Source organism: Aquarana catesbeiana, linkage group LG01 (genome assembly GCF_042186555.1).
Source record: "Aquarana catesbeiana isolate 2022-GZ linkage group LG01, ASM4218655v1, whole genome shotgun sequence".
Taxonomy (NCBI): domain Eukaryota; kingdom Metazoa; phylum Chordata; class Amphibia; order Anura; family Ranidae; genus Aquarana; species Aquarana catesbeiana.
In genome coordinates this window covers 326,573,934-326,601,915 of record NC_133324.1, presented here as the reverse complement: position 1 = coordinate 326,601,915, position 27,982 = coordinate 326,573,934, and the positions used below count along the sequence as shown (strand labels likewise).

Genomic DNA, 27,982 nt, shown 5'->3' with positions numbered 1-27,982 from the left:
TGACTCTTGATGGGGTTTTTTTTTATTCTTTAGTCTTTTATTAATCTTATTTGATGCTCTAGTCGGGTCCATTCTGGCTTTGTGCCCTTGGACTTGGACATAGACAAAGTATGTATATATGATTTCCATTCTAGTGCATGACAGGTGGCCGGGGCTTGCATGGCAGAGTGAAGATGTTGCCTCCTGACAACACAATGTGCAAATTGCAGGCATGCCTGTTGGAGCACCATAATGTGCAAGAGATCAAACTAATTTGGGAAACACATGCAATAAGCAAGTGGCATAGGTGTTAACGTTCGTTGGGTTTTAATTGGTGTGTCTTGTGAGGGGTCTTCCCTTCAAGTATTGGTTTAGAGATATGGGTCACTGGCTCTTCAGTTGATTACATTTAGGCATCAGTGTTTTCTTATATATATAGTTCTACAGCACTGCCAGTAAGCTGAGCTGTCAAGCAAGTCCCATCTGTCATGGGAGGGCTTGGGGGGGGGGATTTCTCTCTCAGTAAAGAGCTTCATTACATAAGAGATATTCATCTAGTTTTCATGCCTATAATCATTGTAAAGAACCGATCTGAAAGCTTAAAATCTTGAGCTAAAGTGGTATTAAAGTTCCCCTTTTTTATTTTTTTTTTTTTTTTTACTAATTCAGTTAAAAATAACATAACTTATATTAACTTGGAACTTTTTAAAATGTATTACTCGGAGCTTCTGTTTTCAATCGTCCCTTGACCCCCTGAGCCAGGAGCCCGGTATAAAGCCCAATATAAAGACTTGCACAGGACTCCATAGGTCCTGGCGGCACAGAGAACAGGATGGCCAGGGGGCATTTCACAAAGGAGGCTTCAAGGAGGAAATTAAAAGAAAACCGTTAAACTGCATGTGAGTTATGTTATTTTTATCTGATTAAGGAAAAAGCTAATACCACTTTATTTTATTTATTTTTATTTATTTCAGGTACTTCTATAGCGCCGTCAATTTATGCAGCGCTTTACATATACATTGTACATTCACATCAGTCCCTACCCTCAAGGAGCTTACAATCTAAGGTCCCTAACTCACATTCATACATACTAGAGACAATTTAGACAGGATCCAATTAACCTTCCAGCATGTCTTTGGAGTGTGGGAGGAAATCAGAGTACTTTACACTTTACTTTACACTGTGATGTTCTCTACTACCCTAGTTTTTGTTCTTAAAGAGATATTAAACCCAAAACTAAAATGTAATATATTGCAGCTTACCAATCGTTAGATGTGGTGTCTACATTAGTTACTTTATTAGGATGATGATCCAGCCAGTAACACACCTCCAGTATTAGAGTGCTTACAATCTGCATGAAGGGGCAAAAGGGGCACAGTAGAGAGCAGCATTGTTAATCTGGGGGGAGGGGGGGGGGGGTAGTGTTAAATGTAGTAATAGATTTATATAAACTAACAAAGCACCGAACAAGCAGTTACTGTAACAGTTTTGTTTTCTTTTGGGATAAAGGTTTACATAAAAGCTGATCATTGTTGGCACTTCTGTCAGTGGTAAATGATTTGTCTTGACAGTGGTAACTGAAACATTTGCAGGAGAGCTTGTTCATTTGAAAAATGGACTTGTTGATCACCAGTTAAAAATAAAGGGAAAAAAAGCCTCAAGAAAACAAATGCAGCCATCGCATCTAAGAAAATTGGTAAGCTGCAATACAGGGGTCAACAACCTACGGTCCACGGGCTGCACGCAGCCCACCACCGCTAAATGTCCCACCCGTCAGTGCCCATGACTAATTCACGAGCACCCGGCCCGTGGATATTTTCACCGCTCTCCTCTTCATTGGACAGCAGCCGGTATTGCAGGGCTGGATGAGGGCAGAAACTGCTGGAGTTAACTTTTCACATTAAACAGTAGGCGAGTGGTCCTAGCAACCAATCACCAGCCTGTTAATGTGAAAAGTTAACGTCAGCAGTTCCTGGCCAATTTCTGTTCTGCTGTACACCTGTGTAAGGTAGGAGAGTTCTACCTACACTGTGTGTGTGTGTGTGTGTGTGGAGTGGGGGGGTGCAGGGGGGGAAGGGCACTATGGGGGCAAAGAGGACACTACAGTGGGGGGCACAGGAAACTGCTATGGGGGGAGGGGGCAAAGGACATTATGCAAGGGATGTGAAGGGGGATAGAGGACACTGAAATAGGAGGCGGACAGTATTGGGGACCCCTTCTTCCCTGGGGATGGGGCCTCCATCTCCAGACCATGCTGGCATGGCTGGTGTCAGCAACCCTTGGGTGCCAGGATGAAATAGAGGGCAGTAAAATCCGAATTCCTAGCCATATGCTCTCTCAGGGTGAACTGGCTTTGTATTATTGAAGCGCCTTAACCTCTTACGGACTGCCCTGCGTACATTTACTGCGGCAGGGCGGCCTGGGTGCACAAAATCACGTACCTATACCTGATATTGTGCACGCGGTTTAAGGCGTGCGCCCCTCCCGCTGTCATTGGACACAGCAGGAGCCAATTAGCGGGTCCAGCGGCCGTAATGGTCGCCGTGACCTGCCGAACATTCACAGGAGAGACGGATCAGCTGCATGCCGATGTAAACAAAGCACACCGCTGATCTGTCGGAGGAGAAGTAAGAGATCATCTCTTTTCCTCCAGTGTAACTCCCCCCCCCCCTCCCCCACAGTTAGAAACACCTCCCAGGGAACACATTTAACCCCTTGATCGCCCCCTAGTTTTAACCCCTTCCCTGCCAGTGCCATTTATACATTAATCGGTTGCATTTTTATAGCGCTGATCGCTGTATAAATGTCACTGCTCCCAAAAAGGTGTCCGATCCGTCCGCCGCAATGTTGTAGTCCCACTAAAAATTGCAGATCACTGCCATTACTAGTAAAAATAATAAACATGCCATAAATCTATCCCCTATTTTGTAGACACTAACTAATGTATAGTAATATGTAGAAGAATACATATTGGCCTAAATTGATAAAAAGAGTTTTTTTTTTTGTTTGTTTTTTTTACTTTTTTTTTTTTTTTTCTGGATATGTATTATAGCAGACAGTAAAATTTATTTTATTTTTTTTCAAAATTGTCAGTGTTTTTTGATTGGTATCAAAATTGGTACGCAGAGGTGATCAAATACCACCAAAAGAAAGCTCTATTTGTGGGGAAAAAAATGACATCACATTTTTTTGGATACAGTGTTGCAAAACCTCACAATTGTCAGAGCGACACAGTGCCGTATTGCAAAAACTGGCCTGGTCAGGAAGTGGGTAAAACCTTCCGGGGCTGAAATGGTTCAAGCGAGGTAAACCTGTACTGTTATTACTATGTTAGGATTAATATTATCATCATTTATTAGCAGGTGAATGCGGCCCTCCATGCATTCACATACATTAAATCTGGCCCTTAAGTGGAAAATAGTTGCTGACCTCTGCTGCAATATTATGTTTCCTTTTGGGTTTAACACCACTTTAAATTGCACTGAAAACTACTCGACATGCAAATACCAACTTTCACCTTGAAAAATCTGCTTTGGCAGTGCACACCTAGCTCTTAATGAGAGAGGGATAATGCTTTGAGGGCTGTTGGGAGAGGAGCTGGTTAAGACTTTGACCTCAGATCTGGAAGCAACCATTGCCACTTGAACTTGATCCTGTCAGAAATTCAGAGCTGTCCTATGCATAATTTGGTATTATCTCAAGCACTGCTATAAGTGCTATCTACTTCATTTTCTTTCTTTCTTTTTTCCCTTTTCTTCTTTTTTTTTATCACACTGTACTCTTTTTTTTTATTTTATTTTTTTTATTAACTTAAATTTCCACTAACATACTATTCATACCATTCCTATTTCCCTATCCTTTTTTACGCTTCATTCCCCCCATCTCTAGGAACTTTTTACCTCACTGTAATTCTTCGTCAGTTTAAACCTTTTCCACTTTTCCCATCTCTTTATAAATCCCTCTCTACTTTCTTCTCAGCTATATCTTACTTTGGTATTACATGTTATATGTCTCTTCTATTTTATCAAACCATTCTCTCATTTTTGGGCTTTCTACTTCTTTCCATTTTTTGGGTATCAGACTTTTTGCAGTATTCATCATATGGGGGGGTTTCATCGAATTTCTATATTCCTTTATTGGGATATCTACCCCATGGAATTGGCATGTCCATGGTTCCTCAGGTATATCTATATTCGTGATCTCCTTAATATATCTTAATATTTCCTTCCAGTATAGCCTGATCTTAGGGCAACCCCACCATATATGGGCCATAGTTCCTGTTTGTTTACACCCTCGCCAACACTCCGTTGTCTGTCCCATTTGATACTTCCTTAATATATCCGGGCTTCTATACTACCTCGTTAAACGCTTGTAATTCATTTCCACCATTCCAATATTGACTGATGAACCATGGACAAGTCTCAGGATTTTTCCAACTTCTTGATTCTTTCCTCGTTTCCCCAGTTCCCCCTCCCACTTTTTTTATATATGTCGGGATTTCCAGCCCCTCTACTTCCATGAGGATTTTATAAATCCGAGATATATTCCTGCGTACTTTTTCCGTGGTACATAATCTCTCAAATGTTTTAAGATCAACACCATCTCTTATCGGGTGTGGAAGTACTGCTACAAAATGCTTGAGCTGGAAGTACCGCCATTCATTAACCTCCATCACATCTTTTTTAAGTGTTAATTCTTGAAATGAACAAATTTTCCACTCTTGTGTTATGTCTCATAATTGTGCATTTTCTTTTTTAACCACTTGAGGTCCGGGCCATAGCCGAATGACGGCCACAGCGCGGACCTCAATTTCCAGGAGGCCGTCATGGATGTAAACAAAAGCTCGGTAATCGTTTTTTTTTTTTCTCCTCACGCTGTCAGCGTGAGGAGAAAAAAAAGCCGATCGCCGGCTTGTTAAAGGGACATCGGGCCCAAAGAGGAAGGAGGCACATATGCCTCATCTGTGCCTGCCATTGCCACCTGCCAGTGCCACCTATCAGTGCCCACCTTTGGTGCCAATCAGTGCCACCTAGCAGTGCTGTCATCACTGCCACCCATCAGTGCCCATCACTGCCACCTATCGGTGCCCATCAGTGCCGCCTCATAAGTGTACATCAGTGAAGGAGAAAAATTACCGGTTTGCAAAATTTTATAACAAAATATTAAAAAATATAATGTTTTTTTTTTTTTTTTTTTTTTTTTAATTCGGTCTTTTTCAATTTTTTCAACAAAAACTAAAAACCGCAGAGGTGATCAAATACCACCAAAATAAAGCTCTATTTGTAGAAAAAAAATGATAAAAATTTCATTTGAGTACAGTGTTGTATGACCGCGCAATTGTCATTTAAAGTGCGACAGCGCTAAAAGCTGAAAATTGGTCTGGACAGGAGGGGGGTCCAGTAAGCAAGTGTTTAATCCAGTTCCCCCCCTACCAAACTTTTCCCTGGTGCGAAATAGTTATTTTCCTTTAGTCCCACCAACGGTGAATTGTATTCCCATTTATTCTGCTCATGCGTTAGATCCCAGAGCTTAAATACAATCCGTGTCAGTGTATGTGTATTTTTTCCTTGTGCCCTGTATTGTGATGGTGTCCATATATTTCTACCTAATTGTGTATTAGACATTGTATGCTCAATCTTTACCCGCCTCTTCTCATTATTCAGTTTAGCCCATGCCACCATTCGTGTCAATAGGACTGTCTCATAATATTTCTTGAAATCTGGCACGTTTAATCCTCCTTGACTTTTTTCTTTCTATAAAGTTGCCAATGTGGTTTCTAATTTTGCCATTAAAGCTTTTAAAACTCTAAAATATGCTGGGGGTATATATATGGGGAGCACCTGAAACTTGTACATGATTTTGGGTTGCACTATCATCTTTAAGGCACTAATACGACCCATCCATGATGGTCGTGCTGCTATTCCCTTTATTTCTATTTTATTTCCTCCAATAATGGAATATAGTTTGCTTGGTATATTTTCTCAAGAGATGCCGTCAATTTTACTCCTAAATTCTTTATTTCCGGCTTCCTCCATGGGAACGGGAACTCTTGCTGTAGACTATGTTCATCTTTTTGATTCACATTTATATTTAATATCTCGAAATTAGAAAGTTCTCCGTATTCCTTTAATATTTTCAAAAGGTTAGGCATTGAAATTCGGGGGTTTGATATATAAAATAATATATCGTCCGCAAATGCAGCTAATTTATGCTCATCTTCTCCGACATTGAAGCCCCCTATATCCGTGTTGCCCCATATCGTCGCCAGAAGGGGTTCCAGTGCCAGCACAAACAATAGCGAAGACAGGGGCCCCCCCCTGTCTTGTCCCATTGTACATTTTAAAGGGGGTTGACAATGTTCCATTTACTTTTATAGTTGCTGTGGGGCCTTTATATAATGTTTGTATCCACTGCATCATCCTTGGGCCTATACCCATACCTTTCAATGTGTTCATCATAAATCCCCAGTCTACTCTGTCAAACGCCTTTTCGGCATCAATCGAGAAGAGTATCCCGGGGATTCTCCCCTCTTATTTTTTGAAGTAGTAGGAGCGTCCCTCCCCTCCCTACCTGGGACAAAACCTACTTGGTCGGGGTGAACCAGCTCAGGCATTAGATCTTTCATCCTTGTTGCTAGTACTTTCGCGAACAGTTTTGTGTCGGCGTTTAACAGTGATATAGGTCTATAATTTGAACACATGGTACTATCTTTGCTTTCTTTTGGGATGATTGTAATTGATATTAGTAAGGCTTCTCTACTCATCTCATATCTTGTTCCCAATCCATTCATGTATGTACATAGTTTTGGGGTCAAAATTTCTTTACATTTTTTAAGGTAAAAAGTCGTAAAGCCATCCGGCCCTGGACTTTTGCATGGTGCTGATTCTTTTAATACCCGATTTGATCTCCTCTACTGTTATAGGTGTTTCAAGGAAAATTGCTCTTTTCTCCGTTATCCGGAGGATCTTAGCTTTTTTTCAAATCTTCTTTAATCCTCTCCTTTTTTCTTGCTTCCAGTTGTCTTTTCTGATTAACTGAGTATAATAGCTCATAGTGGTCTTGAAAGACCCTCGCTATGTCCCTAGTATTATGGATCATTTCCCCTTTTTTATTTTGAATTTTTTTCTATAAAGTTTAATGTTGTGGTTTTTTTTTTTTTTTTTTGTTTTGTTTTTCTTAACATCCTTGCTAAGCATTTGCTATTTTTATTTCCCCATTGATATCTTTCTTTTGAAATTCTATTAAAGGTTTTTCTCATCTCCTGTTCTAATAACTCTACCAGTTCTTGAGACCGTGCCTGATCGTGCCCTCTATGTTGTTTATGTCCCTGCTCTAATAAATATATTTCTTCTATTAGTTTTTCCCTATTTTTTGTTCTTTCCTTCTTTTTCCTAGCTCCCATTAAGATCAGAATTCCCCTTATATAGGCTTTGTGAGCCTCCCACAGGGTATTCTCCACAATCTCATTGGTGTCATTTAAGCTGAAGTATTGTTTCAACTCCTTTAATATCTCTTTTCCTTGTTTATCTAGGAGGTCCTCATTTACCCTCCATGAATAGGACTGTTTCTGGGCTTCTGATATCTTTATTTTCATGGTCATTGATGCATGATCTGATAATGTAGTTATTTCTATGTTTGTGGATATTACCATATCTAGCATCCTATGTTCGATCAATAAATAGTCGATCCTAGAGTTTGTCCCATGCACAGGGGAGTAGAACGTGTAATCCCGTATCCTGGGGTGTTGTATTCTCCACGTATCTACTAACTGATGATGATGATGTCATTTCTGTTTTATCGCCTTTAACTGGGCTATCCTTGTCCCCTGTGCACGGGACGTACTATCTTGTTTCGGATCCATACAAAAGTTCAAATCCCCCACTATGATCACTTTCCCTTTTTTTGAATTCCAGCAGCCTTCCCAGGACTTCACCTAAATAACCTGTTGGACTTCTATTGGGACAGTATATATTTGCTAATGTGCACTCCATTCCAAGCAACTTCCCCTTTAGGAAAATAAATCTTCCCTCTGGGTCGGTTACTCTATCCTCTGCAGAAAACCGAACCCCTCTACCTATTCCAATTGCTTACCCCCTTTGCCTTATTTGTCATTGAGTCCCCATAGTACTATATTGGAAATTGTTGAGAATATAGTTTCACATTAGTTTCATGTGATAGGTGTGTCTCTTGTAAAAAGACCACCCCAGCCCTGTAATGCTCAATCTCTTTCAAGATTTTATGCCTTTTTGTTGGTGTGTTTAGCCCTCGTACGTTGTATGTCAAAAAATGAATTGTCATGGCTTAATTGTTTATTACCAATTATAATAAAGGGATCTATATCTGTAATTACAATTGTTTTTAAAGGGCCTAGGTTTGTCCCGAATCTCTGTGGTTCTTCTTTTTTTAAATATCGCCCCCCCCCCCCCACTTAATTTTCTTAAAGTACAGAACACCTTTACCCTATGTTTTAGAAACAAAGGGGTATTCTGTAGTTCAACAAAAGACAAATGGATAGGGCTGACACCATTTCTTGTAATTTCAGTCCAGCAAAGGTACGGTATTGTCAGCTAACTCTCAATTAAAACAGGTAAACTACCCTTGTAGTTTTGCTTCAGGCCTATCCACACATTAGCGCTGTTAACGAACATATGTAGTGTTCTATTCGTTTTAAATAGACTGCCAATGCACCACATTGCAGCCATAATTGGACGTGACCTATGGCATGTTTGGCTGTCATGAGGACATTCTAGCTGACTGATTCACCAACCCAAAATATAGTGGGGTTGATTTACTAAAGGCAAATAGACTGTGCATTTTGCAAAGTGCAGTTGCACTCTGCAAGTGCAATTGCTCCAAAGATTAGTAAATGAGCAGAAGAAGGTCTGCTGACTGTCCAATTATGTTCAAGCAGCAATGTTTGTTTTTGTGTTTTTTTTTTTTTTTTTTTTTTCCCTTGCACGTGATTGGGTTCTTTTTGCAAAGTGAAGCTTTACCTTATTTACTAAGCTCTGGAGCAACTGCACTTTGCAAAATGCACAGTCTATTTGCCTTTAATATTTTGCCATTAGTAAATCAACCCCAATATATTCTGACTTTAATCTAAATTAAAAAAAATCTGTATACTTTTTCAGGTAAAAGCCAGAAAAGAAAGCCGGGCGCGTTGGAGGACTTTCACAAAGCTCATGTGCGCGAAACATATTAGTCACGGCAACCTAGAGCTTGTGGTTCACCCCTCACACTAGCTTTCTCTCCCTATCACATCTGGCAGCAGCCCCGACGTCATCCAGCTCGCCTGGCTCATGTGGCTTCCTCTGGCTCCCTTGGCTTTTCTGGCTCCATCCCCAGCGGAAGACGTTCACCTCACTGCCTGCATTCCACCGCCTGCAGCTCGGCACAGTCGTTCCCCGCGACCAGCACTCCACACCAACCAGCAGATGGTCCTCCCACGGCTGTGGTTTCCCACCCTGGACAGCATCGGAACCTGACTTCCAGTGTGAAGACAGTGAACTGTCATTCACTCCTTCCCTGTTGGGTTACCCTCGCTGTGAATGTGGTTCAGGTCGTCCATTGCCATTCTCCACATACTACCAGCAAGCCACCCAGATGACGTTAACCCCTTTCTACCCAGATGCCAGTGTGGTACCGTTTTGCTTTTATATTACAATTTTTTTTTTTAAACAATTTCCATTTACATGCATTTATGATTGACTGCTGCATCCTTCTCAATATTTTACAGTTTTTTTACAAACTTTTGCAGTGGCTATTCACCATTGTGTGTAATAAACTGTTACCTAGCCATCGATCTACATGTACTTTTTACTGTACCCATAGAGCGCTGCCTTTTTGTGTTTTTATCATTCATTTTCCAGTGGTTGGCAGCCGCACTGGTTTACAGTTAAATATATACCCCCACGGGTCCTGTATCCACACACCCGACTGACAGCTTTAGCGCTTAAGGAACTTGGTGTTTGTTTTCTATATATTTTTATAAATTTATCAGAATGTCTGTTTTGGAATAGCGGAATTTATGTCACCAGAATATTATTGTCTTCCGTTCAGGCTTCACTGTAGGCCTCTGGAGGGATTCCTCCAGGGTTCTTCTATTTACGTTCCTTGTCAGTGAATGTACAGTGCAATCTGCCCCCTACTGGCAGTGCATGGGCTATACTATATGGAAGGAGAGGATCACTTGTACCCTAGAGATGGGTTAATGAGACATAGGTATTTGCAGTTCTGATAGAGTTGGCTGCAAGTTGCTGTCATGTGAACTTTATTTCATTTTAATCAAATTGTAGGGTTGTTGTCAGGGCAAATGAAATAATGACTTCTTTGTGTAGCTTCTGGATATTGAAGTCAAACTACAACCACCTTTGCTGTAACTTGACATTAGAACTAAAAAGTCTATGTTTTGTAATTGTTATAATCCAGAACAGGAATAACATGAAACTAGTACCTGTCTTTCTCTAAGGCTTTACAGAATATTCCTGTTTGTATAATTATTTTAGTATTAAACCTGATATAAAACTGATTTTCATTTACGGAATGGATTAAAACGAATTCGCTATTGAGAAACTGATACAATTTGATACAGAAAATACATAAGCTGCCAATGCTGAACAATTATACGCTTAAGGAGTTCTGACATCACTTTCTACATGCTTTTGTTCTCGCTCAATACCTCTAAAGCAGACATGTCCAAAGTCCGGCCCGCATTCCAGTTTTGAACGGCCCGCCTGGTTATTTGGACATATATATCTTTTGTAGCCCCCAACGATCTCCCAGGGTCACAAAAGAATTTCCTGTTTACACGGCAGCCTCTGTAATAGGAAGTCCATCTCCTGTGCTGCTATTGGACGACTGCTCTGTCCATCAAAGGAGGCAGGACTTTGTATTAACAAGGCCACCGAGAAAACAGGAGTTTTTCTGTATGTAATCTTTTGTGGCGCTCGTCCCGCCCCCCTGCCTTATCTCCTTCAAGGCTGCAGATGGATGGGCAACAATCAGGCTGCACTGATGGCAATGGCGAGTCTGCATTCTTGGCAATGGTGGGTGCTGCATTCATGGCAATGGTGGGGGCTGCAGATGGCCACTGACCCCTATTTTGCTTCACAGTTCTTTATTTAAAATGTAAGTTTTTTTTGTTTTTTTTTCCTGAAACTTCCCTCTTAAAGTGAAGGTGTGTGTTATACGCCAGTAAATTCGGTATATCCAAATAACATGCCTGAGCTCATCTCTTTACTCACAGCCACAAAGGCAAGAAAATTCTTGTTGAGCAGTGTATTAGTGCTTGAACTAACACACCTACACCGAATTTTAATGCTTTAAAGAATGTCAGGCAAAATGTTTGGCCCTCACGCATGTTCACTTCATCAAATCTGGCCCTCTTTGAAAAAAGCTTGGACACCCCTGCTCTAAAAGTAATGAGGTCAGAGACAGCCAGGTAACTTGCATTTTCAGGAGGAGATCAGCATCGGCAGTCTGTATCTCAGTGCAGGTTTTCTCTATAGCAGAGCTGGACAGATATGAATTGGCACTCTCTTCTATGACACATACTAACTACTGGATGTACATGGTATTTGAGGAACATCCAAAGGTGTCATTAGATTCCTTCTAGTATGGCCAACCTTCCATAAACTGCAACATTTGTATTTGTAAAGTGAGTGTAAGGCTCCGTTCACATCTTAGCATTCTGGATTGCGGGCGGAATCTCCGTGGTTCCAGAATCGCGGCAAATTGCAGGAACGTGTTTGCAATGCCATTATTAATGCACCCCAAACGCGGGGCGATTTTGTCGCTCAAGGAAAAATCACAAATGCTCCTGGCTCTGTGCTGAAGTAAGGTCTTTATCCTTTCCTATGCCCTATCATACTCTTCTGCTACTTGAAAAGAGGCGAGCAGAAAGAAATAAACACAGACCCAGGAATCTGGTAAATTTACCTGTAACTCGGCTCCTGGCCAGGCTATGGATGTTCTATCATATACATAGTCCTATCAAATGGGAAATGGGTTTTAAAACAAGTCTCCCACTAACTTCCATAGCTGCATCAACTATGGAACAGTATATCCTTAAAATCACAGCAGAAGCACTAGTCCAGTGATGGCGAACCTTGGCACTCCAGGTGTTCTGGAACTACATTTACCATGATGCTCATGCACTCTGCAGTGTTGTCGAGCATCATGGGAAATGTAGTTCCAAAACTTCTCAGGTGCCAAGGTTCATCATCACTGCACTAGTCATTCAAGTTCTTTCAGCAGCTCTGCTCCCCCTCCCAGAGAAGCTGATCTGTGTTTTACATAAGAGATTAGAAGTCTGGAGTCACTGCTGTAAGGGGGAGCAGAGTTGCTGAAATAGAACAACTTGGATGACTTCCATCGTTCTGCTGTGAATTTTGACGCTAATTTGCTTTACAGTACCTGCCAATAAAAGGGACAGTGTCGGATTGTTTAAACCTTTTTATTTACTGCTTGATAAGTATATGTAAATACTGAGATGTCTATCCCTTGACCACAGGCTTACATTAAAGGAGTTGTCTATCTTTTTCACGTTCTGGGGACCAGAGATTATGCTATTGCTGTCTAGTTTAGCAGAACAGTTACTCCAGAATAATGGCACTGCAATTAACTCTTTGATATAAGCAGATGTGGTCAATGCAATAATAAGCAGCAGTTACCATCTCTCTACACCACTGCTGTTTTTATGGGAATAGTGGGAGAACCCAGTGTTTTTTTGGTTCTCTGATATCAAATGAGGCTCTTTGTGTTTTAACCATCGGGCACCTAAAGTGATTGTACACCCTGTACAACCACTTTTACCTACAGGTAAGCCTATATTAAGGCTTACCTGTAGGTGCTGGAAATATCTCCTAAACCTCCATGGTTTAGGAGATATTTACAATAAAGCTGTGCGCCGATGTCTATGGCGCATGCACACTTTAGAAAGGGCAGATCGTGCCGTTTCTAAAGGGGTCATGCCGTGACTGGCGGCTCCCGCGCGCATGCCACTACGGCCAGTCATAGAGGCGGAGTTCGCAGCACTGGAAGGAAGAGGGGTGAAGATGGACCCTCGCTGCTAGTGGTTTCAGGTATGCGACACATAATGGGCTAGTATGCAATGCATACTAGCTCATTATGCTTTACCTTTGCAGGGAAATAAAGAGGAAGTAAAAACCTATCAGGGTTTACTTCCTCTTTAAACCCCCTTTCTAATCAGACCAATTTTCAGCGTTCAGTTTTCTCACATTTTTAATGACAATTACTCAGTCATGCAACACTGTACCTATATGAATTTTTTGTCCTTTTTTTCACACAAATAGAGCTTTCTTTTGGTGGTATTTAATCACCGCTGGGTTTTTTATTGTTTGCACTATAAATGAAAAAGACTGAAAATTTGGTTAAAAAAAAAAAAAAAAAATGCATTTTTCTTCGTTTGTTATAAAATTTGGCAAATTTTTAATTTTTCTTCATAAATTTTGGTGAAATGTTTACTGCTACATATCTTTGGTAAAAATAACCCAAATCAGTGTAAATTATTTGGTCTGTGTGAAAGTTATAGAGTCTATGGTACCAATCATTAAAAATTAATGACACCTGAATACTGAAGGCCTATCTCATTTCTTGAGACACTAACAAGCCAGGAAAGTACAAATATCTCCCCACATGACCCCTTTTTTGGAAAGTAGACATTCAAAAGTATTCAGTAAGAGGCATGGTGAGTTTTTTTGAAGTTGTAATTTTTTTTCCCAGTCATACTTTTGAAGGCCCTGGAGCACCAGGACAATGGAAACAGCATAATGAGTCTTTTGACCAAGATTTTTTTTTTCACAAGTTTTTGGAAAATGTGGAAAGTAAATGAAAAACGCATTCTATTTATTTATTTACAAAAAGTTGTCCATTTATATGATATTTCTAACACATAGCATGTACATAGCAAAAATGACACCCCAAAATACATTCTGCTACTCTTCCGGAGTATGGTGATACCACATGTGTGAAACTTTTACACAGCCTGGTCACGGTCATTCCCAAGTGCGCGATTTTGCGAGGATGTCATTGTACGCCCTCCCTGAATTATCCAACCACGCTGTAGCCCTCATTCGGCCATGGCCCGGTCAATCAGTGGTTAAGAACTTCACTAATTACACTGTAGGGTTGATTTACTAAAACTGGAGCATGCAAAAACTAGTCCATTCCAGGTTTTTTTTTGGTCAAATCTTAATGGAAAAAACTGAAGTTAGAAACTGAGAGGTTACTATGCAGAGCTGCAGCAGATTTTGCACTCTACAGTTTTACCAAATGAACCCCTGTGTGTGTAAAAGGGCCAGTTATCGTACTGGAGGTATGCAGTCACGTGTCCTAATGTAAAACAGGAAATTGTAGGAGATGTTAATGACCGTATCAAATCTAGTGCTTGAAGAGTACAAACCTTTTGTTCATAAAATATAATCTGTAGCGAATAAGCTGTTATGCTTGTATTAACCGGATTTTCATATTTTTATTTGAATTCTGTTTCATACTTAGAGGTAATAACCCCAAAACCAAAAATACATTTCAGCTTACCAATCCCTAGATGTGGTGGCTGCATCAGTTTTCTTTCCTTAGGCTTTCTGCCCCTCTGTTTTTAAGTGGTGTTCTGGTCAGTATCGGAGTGCCCCCACTCTGGATGAAGGAGCACAGGGGCAGCACTGTCAGTCTGGGGAGGAAAGTGTTGAATGTACTAGCAGATTTATATATACTAACAAATTGACAGAAAACTCCAGCTCACACTTCATAAGCAGTTGCAGCAAACCGTTTTTTTTTTTTTTTTTGAGATAAAGGTTTTACATGAATAAATAAAAGTTGATCATTGTAAGCACCCCTGACAGTAGTAAATGGTTTTTGGCAACACTAAATCACCAGGTGAAAAAGGAAAAAGAGCCCAAAGAGAACTAATTCAGTCATCGCATATAAAAATTGGTAAGCTGCCGTATTATAAATGTTTGCTTTTGGGTTTTAATACAACTTGCATTATTTAATTTCTGTGCAGATCTGTAATTGCGCCCTCTAGTGGTAATTGGTGTGTCAGAGAATTATCATAGAATTTTATACTGACTTCTACCTGAAAATGCTAGCTGTCTGACTGTCTCCGCTCTCAGTATTTAAAGTCATAATTACCAACACTTTTCAATGTGTGCTTTTTTCTTTACTGCATGCTGCTGTCTCCATGTAGCAAGCTTTGATTTTGGGGCTCCACATGCCTCTTCTCTTATCCCAAATCCATTGTTAGAGATGCACTTAAAGTAAGAGCAATAGTATCTCTAACTCCTAGATTGTAAGCTCTTATGAGCAGGGACCTCTGATTCAACCTGTATTGAATTGTATTGAAAGGCCCCTTTTCAGACCTGCGGATCCGTATTTAGCCATCCGCTTGCTCAGCGGGGATCATCCTGTCGATCCCCGCTGAGCCGGCGAATGACAAGTCCGTCTCTGCACACTGTGCAGGGACAGACCTGTCAGGGAGACTGCTCTCCTCTGTGGGGGGATCGGATGATTACGGACCGCCTGTCCGTCTTCATCCGATCCGGATTTTGCGGATCGGATGTCAGCGGACATGTCACCGCTGACATCCATCGCTCCATAGAGCTGTATGGAGCAACCGTTCAGATCCGCCTGAAAAAACTGACAGGCAGATCTGAATGGTCCGCACATGTGAAAGGGGCCTTACTGTACTGTCTGCCCTCGTGTTGTAAAAGTGCTGCGCAAACTGTTGGTGCTATATAAATTCTGTATAATAATAATTCAATGAGCTGTTTCCTAGCTGTGCTCCTGTGCAAGCTGTACTGTCAGCCAGCAGTGGTGGGGTGGACTGAGACACACGGGATCATTTACTAAAACTGGAGATTTGCAAAATCTGATGCAGCTCTGTATAGAAAACAATCATCTTCTAACTTCAGTTTGTTTAACCACCTGCGTCCAAATTGCGTACCTGTACGTCACTGGCTTCAAGCGGTTGTATCGGGTTGATGCTGCAGGCATCCGGTACGTATTTTTTTTAAAGAGCTGATCGTTCTTGTAATAACAACCGATGTTGCTATACAGCCGCTCCACTGTTATTACAAGCAGCAGGAGGGGGCGTAAGTCGTGCCCGCAAATGTAAACAGTGTTCAAATCACACATGTGAGGTATTGCTGCGATCGCTAACGCGAGAGCAATAATTCTAGCGCAAGACCTCCTCTGTAACTGAATGGGTAACCAATAAAACATTTTAAAGCGTCGCGTATTGAGATTTTTAAGTACCGTAGTTTGTCACCCTTCCACGAGTGTACGCAATTTTTAAAACATGACATGTTGGGTATCTAGTTACTTGTCGTAACATCATCTTTTACATTATACAAAACAATTGGGCTAACTTCACTGTTTAGTGTGTGTGTGTGTGTGTGTGTGTGTGTGTTTTTTTTTTTTTAAGTGTAATTTTTCCAAAAACATTGCATTTGAAAGACTGGTGCGCAAATACAGTGTGATATAAAATATTGTAACGACCGCCATTTTATTCTCTAGGGTCTCTGCTAAAAATATATATGTTTGGGGGTTCTAAATGATTTTCTAGCAAAAAATACTGATTTTAAAGGCTAAGTTAACCTTTTGTTCACTTTTTTTTTTTTCTACATTTCAGCTTTCCCTATTTACCAATATAGCATTAATGTACTTATTTTGCAAAATCTATTGCTTCTGCCTTCCTGGGCAGACTATGGGTCATGACACAGGAAGGAGTTGATCAGCTAACCTCATTAGCACACACCCTGCATCTACCCTCCTACCTACCCTCCCACTTCCAGGTGTACGTTTTTTACAAGAAAGACAATCAATCAGTGATCACCCTCCTCACTAAATACAGACATCGATTTTTTTTTTTTTTTTTTTAAATCTTGCATAGATCGTTTATTTGGCATTTTGATGAGTGCAGGAAATGAGAGATGAGATAATGTGAAGCAGAGCTGTAGTACTGAAAAAAGGAGACGTGTGTCCTGGGTTCTGTAAGACCATACACTATACAATCTGATTGTACAATCTAATTTAGCTATACCATCCACACTGTAGTGCAAGGACCTGTGATTAGATACAGAGTGATTGTCTAGATAGGTGTTTCCGTCTGCTATATGAATTTGGCAAATCTAAATGAGATTGTGCAATCAGATTGTATAGTGTATGGCCTTTAATTATTAATGGCACAGCCACCACACATTTTGCCATGTAAAAACGAGTGGTAATCGTTGCAAAACAACACGCAACCCACAACACGCCAACATGTCCCATGAAGTCACATATAGCGCAGACCATAGAAACTAACAGGCTGCCCTATGCGTGTCACAAGAAAAACAAGCAACAAAATGTGTGCTCCCACTATGCTAGATGTGAATGGGGCCTGAAAGTGAAATTGTTGCATCAACACAAGAACAATGAGGCTCCATTCACATGGGTGCATTTCCTTGCATTTCAGAAATGCGCTGCATCAATAATCACAGTAAAAAACGCACCAAGCTCCGTTCTAAAAAAAAAAAAAAAAGTTGTAAAGCTTCTTTGGGGCAACTGTTGCCCATTCAGGCAGCCCTATGTGTGATGAATGAAAATGCTCAAACCCCCCCCCAAAAAAAAAAAAACGCATGTGGGAGTGTGAATTCCTGCTATGCAGAGATGTGGGCTTGACAGCTGTGTTTCTGTCCACTCCCTATGTACTTGTATAATGATGGCCATACACTATGCAATCTGATTGTACAATGTCTGTACAATTTTGTTTAGATTTACCAGAACTATGGTTTAGGAATACCAACCTATCTATCCATTCACTCTGTATCCAATTACATGCCCTTGTACTACAGAGTTGATGGTAGCTCCAAAGGACATTGTATAGTGTATGGTCTTAAAGAACCCAGGACACACTTCTCCTCTTTTCAGTACTACTGCTCTGCTCCACATTCAAATTAAGGAAGGAAAAATAATTGATGCCTGTGTATTTAGGGAGAACAGTGATCACTGATTGCATGGTGTGTGCTAATGAAGTCAAATGGTCAACTCTTAGAGGTGTCATGACCTCTAGTCTGACCAGGAAGTAAGGCAGAAGCAATTGATATGTTTGGAAACATGGATGAGGACAGTGAAGCAAGTGTCTGTTGAATGAATGGAAAGCTTCGATATTTTTGCAAAATACGTACAGTAATGCTATATTGGTGCATAGGGAAGCTGGAATTTAAAAAAAGTGAACTTATTCTTTAACTTATAAGCAACAAATGTCAAATTGGTCTGGTCTTCAAGTGGTTAAGCTTTGAGAAAAAAAAAACTGTAAGCTGATTGGTTTCTATGCACAGCTGCACTAGATTTTGCACTCTCCAGTTTTAGTAAATCAGCCCCATAGTTTGTAGGGATTTCAAATACCATTGAGCTTCTCTCCCATTTCTAAGTAGGTAAAAGCTTTAACCAATTCCATTTATCTGTTTTAAGACCACCTCATTTTAAAGTTTTCCCCTTTTGTCTAGATATGATAATGTCTACTTTCATACTACGCAGGTGCGTGAGGATGATTTGCCTGTGGTGTTCCACACACTTCTAGGAGATATACACATCTACAAGGAAGAAGATGGAGACCTGGTCCCAATTGTGAGCGAAGAAAGCAATGGTGTGAAGACTAGAAACTGTAAGTCAGTAACTAAATCTGTCTCTAACAGTCACCAATATATTTTCTTTATCGTACATCATGGGACACAGAGCCTTAAGTAATTACTTAATGGGTTATAGGCCACCTTCAGGTGTTGACACTGGTATACCCAATCAAAGGAAGTTTACTCCCCTATATAACCCCTCCTCCTTCCAGGAGCACATCAGTTTTTTCGCTAGTGTCTAAGGTGTTGGTCACGAGTGAAGAAGTGCTTGGAGGAGCTCCAGGAGGGATCCATGCTGGATTTAAATTCCTCCATAAAAAGAAGCCAGATCCATCCAGAAGTGCCACTGAGGCCTAAAGTGGTTGGTACCTGGGACCTCGAATCCGAAGCACGAGGTTTTGCCTGTAATGCCTCTCTTTGTAGGGCTGGACCCCAGGAACCCAGGGCTTAGGTCTTGTCACATTACCTCAAGCTTCCTGATGGGGTGCTTATACAAGGCCCAAGGCAGTTGGACCCCGTATTTACAGACTCGGTCTTTGAAGGTTTGCTACTAACCCACCGTGATTGGGTGAAAGTTGGCTGTATTTTCACACATGTCTGTGCCTCACTGCAGGAGGCTCTGCCGCCCCCCCCCCTCTGCCGCCCCCCCCCCCTTTTGAATAAAAAAGGGGGTGGAATTTTTTGGAAGGGGTGGGGCCTAACGCAGGTGCCATGAAACGTCCACGAGGACGCACAGCAGGCTAATAGCAGATAAATACAGCTGTGTCAGTCTCTCCTCTGCCGATGAGGAGGAAACAAGCAGGGACACACGAGCTGTGGGACACGTATGGGTTGCAAAACTGGCGTTTCTGATTCAGGAAGGACACTTTTTCCAGCACTAGGCTGAACTTTATAGCAGCTTTAAAAAGTCATGACTATTTTCAGCGATTTAGTGCAATGTGTATAGCGCCTCTGTTTTTGTAATTAGGACTATACCTGCCAAAAAAGACACCCCAAAAGCGTAAAGGTTTCACCCCCAGGCATTGGGATTTCCAGCTGTGTATTTCCATGCTGTCATCCTCGCCTGAATTACCAATTATGGCAACTCAGGGTGAGCCATTGGAGCAAATTGATGGTGCAGCTGCCTCTCACATGTCAGCACCTGTATATGTGACTGAAGATGCCCTATCCTCATCCCTCCAGGGTCTGGAAGAAAGATTAGCGGCTTTAATCGCATCCTCTATTCAAATGGATAGGAAGCTACTAAGTCCCCCTCCCCCGCTTTAGCTTTGCAAGGGGAACAGTGGGCACACGATGGGGTTTTACCCTCAATTAATCAGGAAGAGAAACAAACCGATGATTCTTCTGCTGAGGAAACCACGGTGGATGAACCTTTCTTCAGCTTCTCAAATCTGAAAAATTGCTGATACAATCTCTTACAGAAGTGGTTCGTTCCACTTTCATGCTGCCTCTAACAGATTCTCATGAAAACTTGGCTTCTTCCTTAGGTTCTTTAAAGCCTTCCCATCCTTTGCATGCATTTCTTGCACATGCATTACTTGAACAGCTTATATTTTCGGAATGGGATAAACCGGATAAACATTTTCTCCCTCCTAAGAGGTTTTCAATTCTCTATCCTCTGGAGGAGAAATTCTCCAAAAGATGGAAAGTGCCAGCAATTGACGCTGCGATTTCCAATGTGAATAATAACTTAACTTGTCCTGTAGACGATGCACAGATGCTTAAAGATCCAACAGATAAGAAGTTGAAATCCCTGCTAAAATCATCTGCTCTTTCCATAGCAGGTGCCGTCACTCAGCCCGCAGTCCCTGCGATAGGCGTTTGCCAATCCCTAAAGGACCAATTTAAACAGGCCCTTAGAGAGCTTCCTACACAACAAGCTCGGAATTTGGCTGAACTACCTAAGGCATTATATTTTGCTATAGATGCCATTAAAGACTCTATTCACTAGGCATCCTGCCTCACGCTTATCCTTGTACATATGCGCAGAATCCTGCGGTTGAAAAATTGGTCAACTGAAAAACCTCCTAACTGGGTTCCCCTTTCATGGGGAGCGACTATTTGGAGAAGACTTTGATAAATATATCAAGATCAAGTTCTGCTGGGAAAAGTACTTTTTTACCAGTCAGAAGTAAATATATACGCCCTGCATTTAAACGGACTCTTTAAACGGACTCAGGGGATTCTGCCTCTAGGCAGTGGTGATGGCCTTCGCCGTCAGACTCTAGAAGAAAGACTCAGGGTCAGACCCAGGCTCAAAAGAAGCCCTGGGGTAGGAAATCTGCAAAATAGAAGCCTCATCATGAAGAGGCAAACCCCCCTCACCAAGGTGGGGGGGAAGACTTCTGCAATTTTCAGAAGTCTGGAAAAGGGAAATTCAGGACAGATGGGTAATTTCCACGGTAACGCTGGGGTACAAGCTGGAATTTTGGGACTTTCCTCCGTCTCGCTTCCTGAGGTCAAGCGTTCCCAAAGATCCAGAGAAAAGAGTCTGTTTTTTCAGGTACTAGACCGATTAATATCTCAAGGGGTGATCATACAGATACCCACAAAAGAGCAAAGTCTGGGATTTTATTCAAACCTTTTTATGGTTTTATATTTTTTTGGTTTTTATGGTACCAAAACCAAATGGAGATGTCAGACCCATTCTAGATCTAAGAAGGCTAAATCAATTCCTGAAGATCCGCTCCTTTCGCATGGAGACAATCAGGTCAGTAGTTTCTATCCTTTTAGGAAGAGAACTTCTGGCGTCAATCGACATCAGGGATGCATATCTGCATTTCCCTAGATTTCCTGCTCATCAAAAGTTTCTGCAGTTCGAGTTAGAACAGCAGCATTTTCAATTTGTAGCCCTGCGCTTCGGGCTAGCCACAGTACCTTGGGTGTTCACCAAAGTGCTGGCCCCACCTCTAGCCAGGTTAAGGGCACACTGAATAACAATGATTGCGTACCTAGACGATCTATTACTTATAGATCAATCAGTGACTCGTTTGGAGTAAAGCGTACGCACTACAGCCAACTATCTGAAACGTTTGGGTTGGATTCTCAACCTAAAGAAATCTTCCTTAATACCGCTAAGAAGGCTGGAGTACTTGGGTCTGATCATAGATACAGCCCAGGAAAGAGTGTTCTTGCCTCAAGCAAAAATCATCTTCCACAGGAGAGCTGGTGCAGAGGGTCAGGTGAAATGGCAATCCCTCCATTAGCCTCTGCATGAGGTTGCTAGGAACCATGGTGGAGGAGGCGTGGTCTGTGTTGCAATACATTGTAAGGAACAGCAGCGGCTTGTTTGACAAGCCTCGTCCGTAGCGGCCAACTGAGGTCTGCCTATCTGCATGCCCTAATCCAACTGGGCGCACGTGAGTTTATCACTGTGCTAGTTTGCTTGTGGGCTTTTCTCTTTTGCTACATTGCGCAATGATCTTGTTTCTTTGTTTTTCTTCCATAAATCATCTGGCACTGAGAATCTATTATTGCGGCTGTGGTGGAAACATCTTTTACTGTGAATAAACAAGCATTGCAGGATTTCAATTACCTGAGTATACTATGGAATGAACTGCTAAGTTAACCATCAATTTTATCCTATGAACTAAATTATATATGTACAATCACATTCAATCGGCATTTTATATTTTTATATATTAATTATTTATATATACCACTGGCATCTAACTAATTGTTACCTATTTATACATCTATTTAGTCTGCTTGTTATCATCATGGATTGTATAGTGTTCATCGCAGGGAATATCTGCATTTAAAAGTATTTATTGTTTAGGAATTTGAACACATTTGATATTTGGGAGTAATTATACACACTTTTTTCAGCGTATTTGCACATTTTTTTTCAGTGCATTTTTTTTCAGCATTTTTTTTCAGTATATTTGCACTTAATTTTTATTATCTATTGATCAAGCACTTTGGAGTATTTCAGCACACATTTTTTCAGTATGTTTGCACATCCCTTTAGAGCATTTTTTGCAGTGCATTTGCACATATATTTTAGTGACTTTGCATCTTTACATACATTTTAGCACATTTTGACATTTTTTGACATTTTTTTACATTTGATTGAACGGTTTATTATAGCGCATCAATATATATATATATATATATATATATATATATATATATATATATATATATATTTATTATATGAACCATGGTAGCTTCATTCGAAGCAGTTCCCTATGCCCAGTTCCATTCAAGACTGTTGCAAAACAGTATCCTGTCTGCTTGGAAAAAACAATTCAAGCTTTAGACTTGCCAATGCGGCTGTCCCCAAGAGTGGCCCAAAGCCTCACTTGGTGGTTATTAACCCAGAATCTGCTGAAAGGAAAATCCTTCAGACCAGTCATCTGGAAAGTGGTAACGACAGATGCCAGCCTTTCAGGCTGGGGAGCAGTACTAGAACAGACAACTGCCCAAGGACAGTGGTCAAGAACCGAAAGAATCTTGCCCATTAATACCCTAGAGATTCGGGCAGTACGTCTGGCTCTAAAGGCCTGGACTTTTAGGTTACTGGATTGTCCTGTCGGGATTCAATCCGACAATGCCACGGCTGTGGCCTATATCAATCACCAAAGGGGCACCAAAAGTCTCTCAGCGCAGAGAGAGGTGAACCATATTCTAACTTGGGCAGAAAGGAATGTTCCATGCCTTTCTGCAATCTTCATTCCAGGAGTAGAGAATTGGCAGGCGGACTACTTAGGTCGCCAGCAGTTATTCCCAGGGGAATGGTCTCTTCACCCCATCATATTTCAGTTTTGTCAAAGATGGGGGGACTCCGGATGTGGATCTTCTAGCATCCAGGTTCAAAACAACTTTGTGGCCAGAACAAGGGATCCATTCGCATGCGGGATGGATGCTTTAGTGACCCTATGGGATCAGTTCTCACTGATCTATGCATGCCCCCTATTCACTTGCTGCCACGACTTCTTTGCCGGATCAAGCTGGAAAGAAAGCCGATAATTCTGGCACCAGCATGGCCCAGAAGGTCATGGTACGCAGAAATCGTAAAGATGGCAGTGCAGGGCCCATGGCCCCTCCCACTACGGTCAGATCTGCTCTCTCAGGGACCGATATTCCATCCTTCCTTATGGTCTCTAAATTTAACGGCTTGGCTATTGAAACCCACATTCTAAAGAAACGTGGGCTTTCTGGGTCAGTTATCTCTACCCTGATTAATGCTAGGAAGCCAGCTTCCAGAACTATATATTATAGAGTCTGGAAGGCTTATGTTTCTTGGTGTGAATCCAAAGGCTGGCACCCTCCGAGATATATCATAGGCAGAATTTTTGCCTTTCTACAATTAGGGGTAGAAATGAAATTTGCCTTAAGTACTATTAAAGGTCAAGTCTCACTTTATCGGTCTTATTTCAAAGACCACTTGCTACTCATTCTCTAGTCCGGGGCCCGTCAAACCTCCCTTGAACCCTTGGGACTTAAACTTAGTTTTGTCTGTGTTACAAAAACAGCCATTTGAACCAATACAACAAATTCCCCTAGTCCTTCTGACAAGGACGTTGGTATTTTTAGTTGCTATATCCTCAGCAAGGAGGGTTTCAGAATTGGCTGCTCTTTCTTGTAAAGAGCCATATTTGATTTTTTTCATGAGGACAGAGTGGTGTTATGCCCTCATCCAGGCTTTTTGCCAAAAGTAATTTCAGGTTTTCACCTGAACCCAGATATTGTCCTGCTATCATTTTTTTTCCAAAACCATGTTCCAGGGAAGAAAGATCACTACATTGTCTTGATGTGGTGAGAGCAGTGAAAATCTATTTAAAGAAAACTGCTCTGATTGGTCTCCCACCCCTCATGTGGCATTGCTATGGGATATCCCATTAAGTAATTACTTAAGGCCCTGTGTCCCATGATGTACGATAAAGAAAATAGGATTTTTATTACAGCTTACCTGTAAAATCCTTTTCTTGGAGTACATCATGGGACACAGAGGTCCCGCCCCTCTTTAGGGATACAAGTATTATATTGCTTTGCTACAAAAACGGATGTGCTCCTGGAAGGAGGAGGGGTTATATAGGGGAGTAAACTTCCTTTTGATTGGGTTTACCAGTGTCAACACCTGAAGGTGGCCTATAACCCATTAAGTAATTACTTAAGGCTCTGTGTCCCATGATGTACTCCAAGAAAAGGATTTTACAGGTAAGCTGTAATAAAAATCCTATTATTATAATCCGACTTCACCCATATGGTGTCCCAGGAGGGAGCTTTTGTTAAAGTGAGTAGTTTGTCACAGCCACTGTCACTTTTGCCAGTAATAATTAGGGCAAAATACAATGATCAGCCATAACTGTATGACCACTGATGGGTGAAGTGAAGAACCTTGATTATCTCATTACAATGGCATCTGAAAGTGAGCGGGATATATTAGGCTGCAAGTAAACAAGTTGTTCCTGAAGTTGATGTGTTGAAAGCATAAAAATGCATCACAGCTTGTTCATTGGGGCAGCATAGCTGCAGACAAATCAGGGTGCCCGTGCTGACCCATGCCCACAGCCAAAAGAGCCTACAATAGGCACGTGAGCATCAGAACTGGACCATGGAGCAATGGAGGAAAGTGGTCAGGTCTGATAAATCACACTCTTTTACATTAGGTGGATGGCTGGGTGCATGTGTGTTGCTTACCTGGGGAAAAGAGGGCACCAGGGTGTACTACAGGAAGAAGACAAGCTGGTGGACACATTGTGATGCTTTGGGCAATATTCTATTGGAAATCCTTTTGGTCCTGTCATTCATGTGGATGTTACTTGACACGTACCACCTACCTTAACATTGTTGCTCACCAAGTACACCCCTGTTCCCTGGTGGCAGTGGCTTCTTTTCAGCAGGATATTGCCCCGTACTGCAAAAAATTGCTGAAGAATGGTTTGAGAAATGCAACAACAAGTTCAAGATGTTGACAAGGCCTCCAAATTCTCCAGATCTCAATCCATTAAGCATCTGTAGGATGTGCTGGAAAAGCAAGTCTGATCCATGAAAGCCCCACCTTGCAACTTACAAGAATGAAAGGATACCACAGCACACCTTTAGAGGTCTAGTGCAGTCCACGCCTCGATGGGTCAGGGCTGTTTTGGTGACAAAAGGGGGACCTAATCAATATTAGGTGGGTGCTCATAAAGTTATGGCTGATTAGTGTATAAAGGCATATAAAATAGTATTTATACAGGTTTTTGTCTAGCATTACATGTATTAACTACATACAGTTTATCACCTTCCTCGCAATGCTTACTGCGTTAAAGCTGAACTCTGGCTACGATCCTTCATACTTGCATTGGTAAAACATTGGAACATTGTAAGTATGCTTATCTCGTAGATGAGGGACAACTGTGGAAGTCGATAATCACTATAGTAGTCAGTGCTACTACTGTGCTCTGCATAATCTTCTGGGCCCTTAGAGTGACCGCCACACTGACCACAGGGGGTCGCTTGTTTGGCACTGCCACCATTACCGAATGCCTTGTATTTTTCCAATGAATACAAAGCATTTTCTGATTGGCTGAGGTGGAGATCATAATGTCCTTTTAATGGCAGCAGTGTGGTTATTCAAACTACTACAGTGATTTTCCGCTTCCACAGCGGTCCCTCAAGTATGGGATATCTACACTTAAAATTGGTCCACTCATGACCATTGTAAGTATGAATCAGACTGGGACCTGATCTGACTTGCTCATGTTCATCTGTACACAAATCTCTACAAATAAGTGACTTTACTAAACCCCTGCTTGGCATGATACTGATGCTTTTATGTGGGGTCAGCATAAATCTGTGCATGTTAAGCCCGCTTCACGTATGCGGCGCCGGCATTGCAAGTGTGGGCACCCGGCTGTGACAGCTTGCGCAAGTCACGCAGCACCTCCCCATTGGTTGGGAAATCTTCTGGGACCTGCAACGTGTCCCAGAAGTTCGCAAGACCCCGATAGAGCAGGTACCTGTGAAACCTAGGTACACCCCCCCCCCAAAAAAAAAACGCTTTAACCATTTCAATACTGGGCACTTTCACCCCCTTCGTGCCCAGGCTAATTATCAGCTTTCAGCGCTGTCATTTATTGAATGACCATTGCGCGGCATTTGACGGGTGAAGTGAAGAACCTTGATTATCTCATTACAATCCCATAAACTTAGTTTTTCTGTGTTACAAAAACAGCCATTTGAACCAATACAATAATGAGGTGGGCAGTGCGATCAGGATATATATATTTTTTTACACATTATTATCGCTTATAATATTGAAAAAATACAAATATAATAGTGCGCCCTTAAATAAAACACAGCAGCTAACACGGCAATTGCAATAATGGTAATAAAGTTAAAAGTGCAGTGCTAAAACTTCAAGTAAACAAAGACAATTGAATAGGTCTCACAGTGATCAATACAAATAATGTGGAACTCTAATTGAATGAATGCACTGTGATTTTGCATAAAAAAGACTAAATCTGATGTCTATTTAAACGAAACGCATCGGGACGGGCTCCACTGCCACCATACATATTACCAAAAGCGTTGTTTTATTCTTCTAAAATGTGAGTTTTTAAACTTCATTAAATTTTACACAGAATTACGCTATGTGGCCCTTTTGTTCTCCTCAGTTTAACTATATACGTGAACATATGGGAGAACCTATCCATTTTCCTTTATGAAAATACCTTCCATGGAGACTACTGCCCTAAGGACTGCTTGAGAACTTGGCTTATTCGTCAAAGGTCTCTAGATATGTTTCCAACTTTGGCATTTGCCAATACAAGCTTGTTTGACTCATAGGATTTATGTCCTTTTGAGTTCAAACCATCTAGCTATGAACACTTTGTGTATACGCCCCTTTTAAGGGTTATTTGGTCTCACCACGCATTTGGTTTTTTATTTCACTTATGGACTCTGTTTAAATTTTTTTTCCTTTTTTTTATCTTTTTTATGCAAAATCGCTGTGCATTCATTCAATTAGAGTTCCACATTGTTTGTATTGATCATTGTGAGACCCATTCAATGATGGTCTTTGTTCACTTGAAGTTTTAGCGCTGCACTTTTACCTTTTTATAACGGTGATATTCCCTGTTCTAAGCAACCATTCAGTAATTTCGCACTGAAACCGATTCATTCAGTGTGTAATCACATGATACAGATGGGCTGTGATTGTCCCTGTCTGTACCAATCACATTAATCAGCACCTTAGTACACAATGAATGGAAGCCATCCATTGTGTACAATTGTCATGTGATCTGCTGTGATTGTTCACAGCGATCACATGGTATCGGCCTGGTACAGTGATCTGTCATCGGCTGTGTCCCCGTGGACACAGCAGGTAACAGATTGCACCTCAGCACAGCACAGCCCGTTACGCACACCCGGATATAGAGCGG

At 41.3% G+C, this 27,982-nt stretch overlaps 1 protein-coding gene across 2 annotated transcripts in view; it reads left to right on the top strand.

Moving 5' to 3' along the window:
• Nucleotides 1-27,982, top strand: part of CASTOR1 (cytosolic arginine sensor for mTORC1 subunit 1) — a 125,872-nt gene that overhangs the window by 49,119 nt on the left and 48,771 nt on the right. For both annotated transcript variants that reach the window (XM_073630850.1, XM_073630843.1), the window contains exon 4: nt 18,517-18,643. In XM_073630850.1, the coding sequence (XP_073486951.1) occupies nt 18,517-18,643 (127 nt within the window). The remainder of the gene's footprint in view (nt 1-18,516; nt 18,644-27,982) is intronic.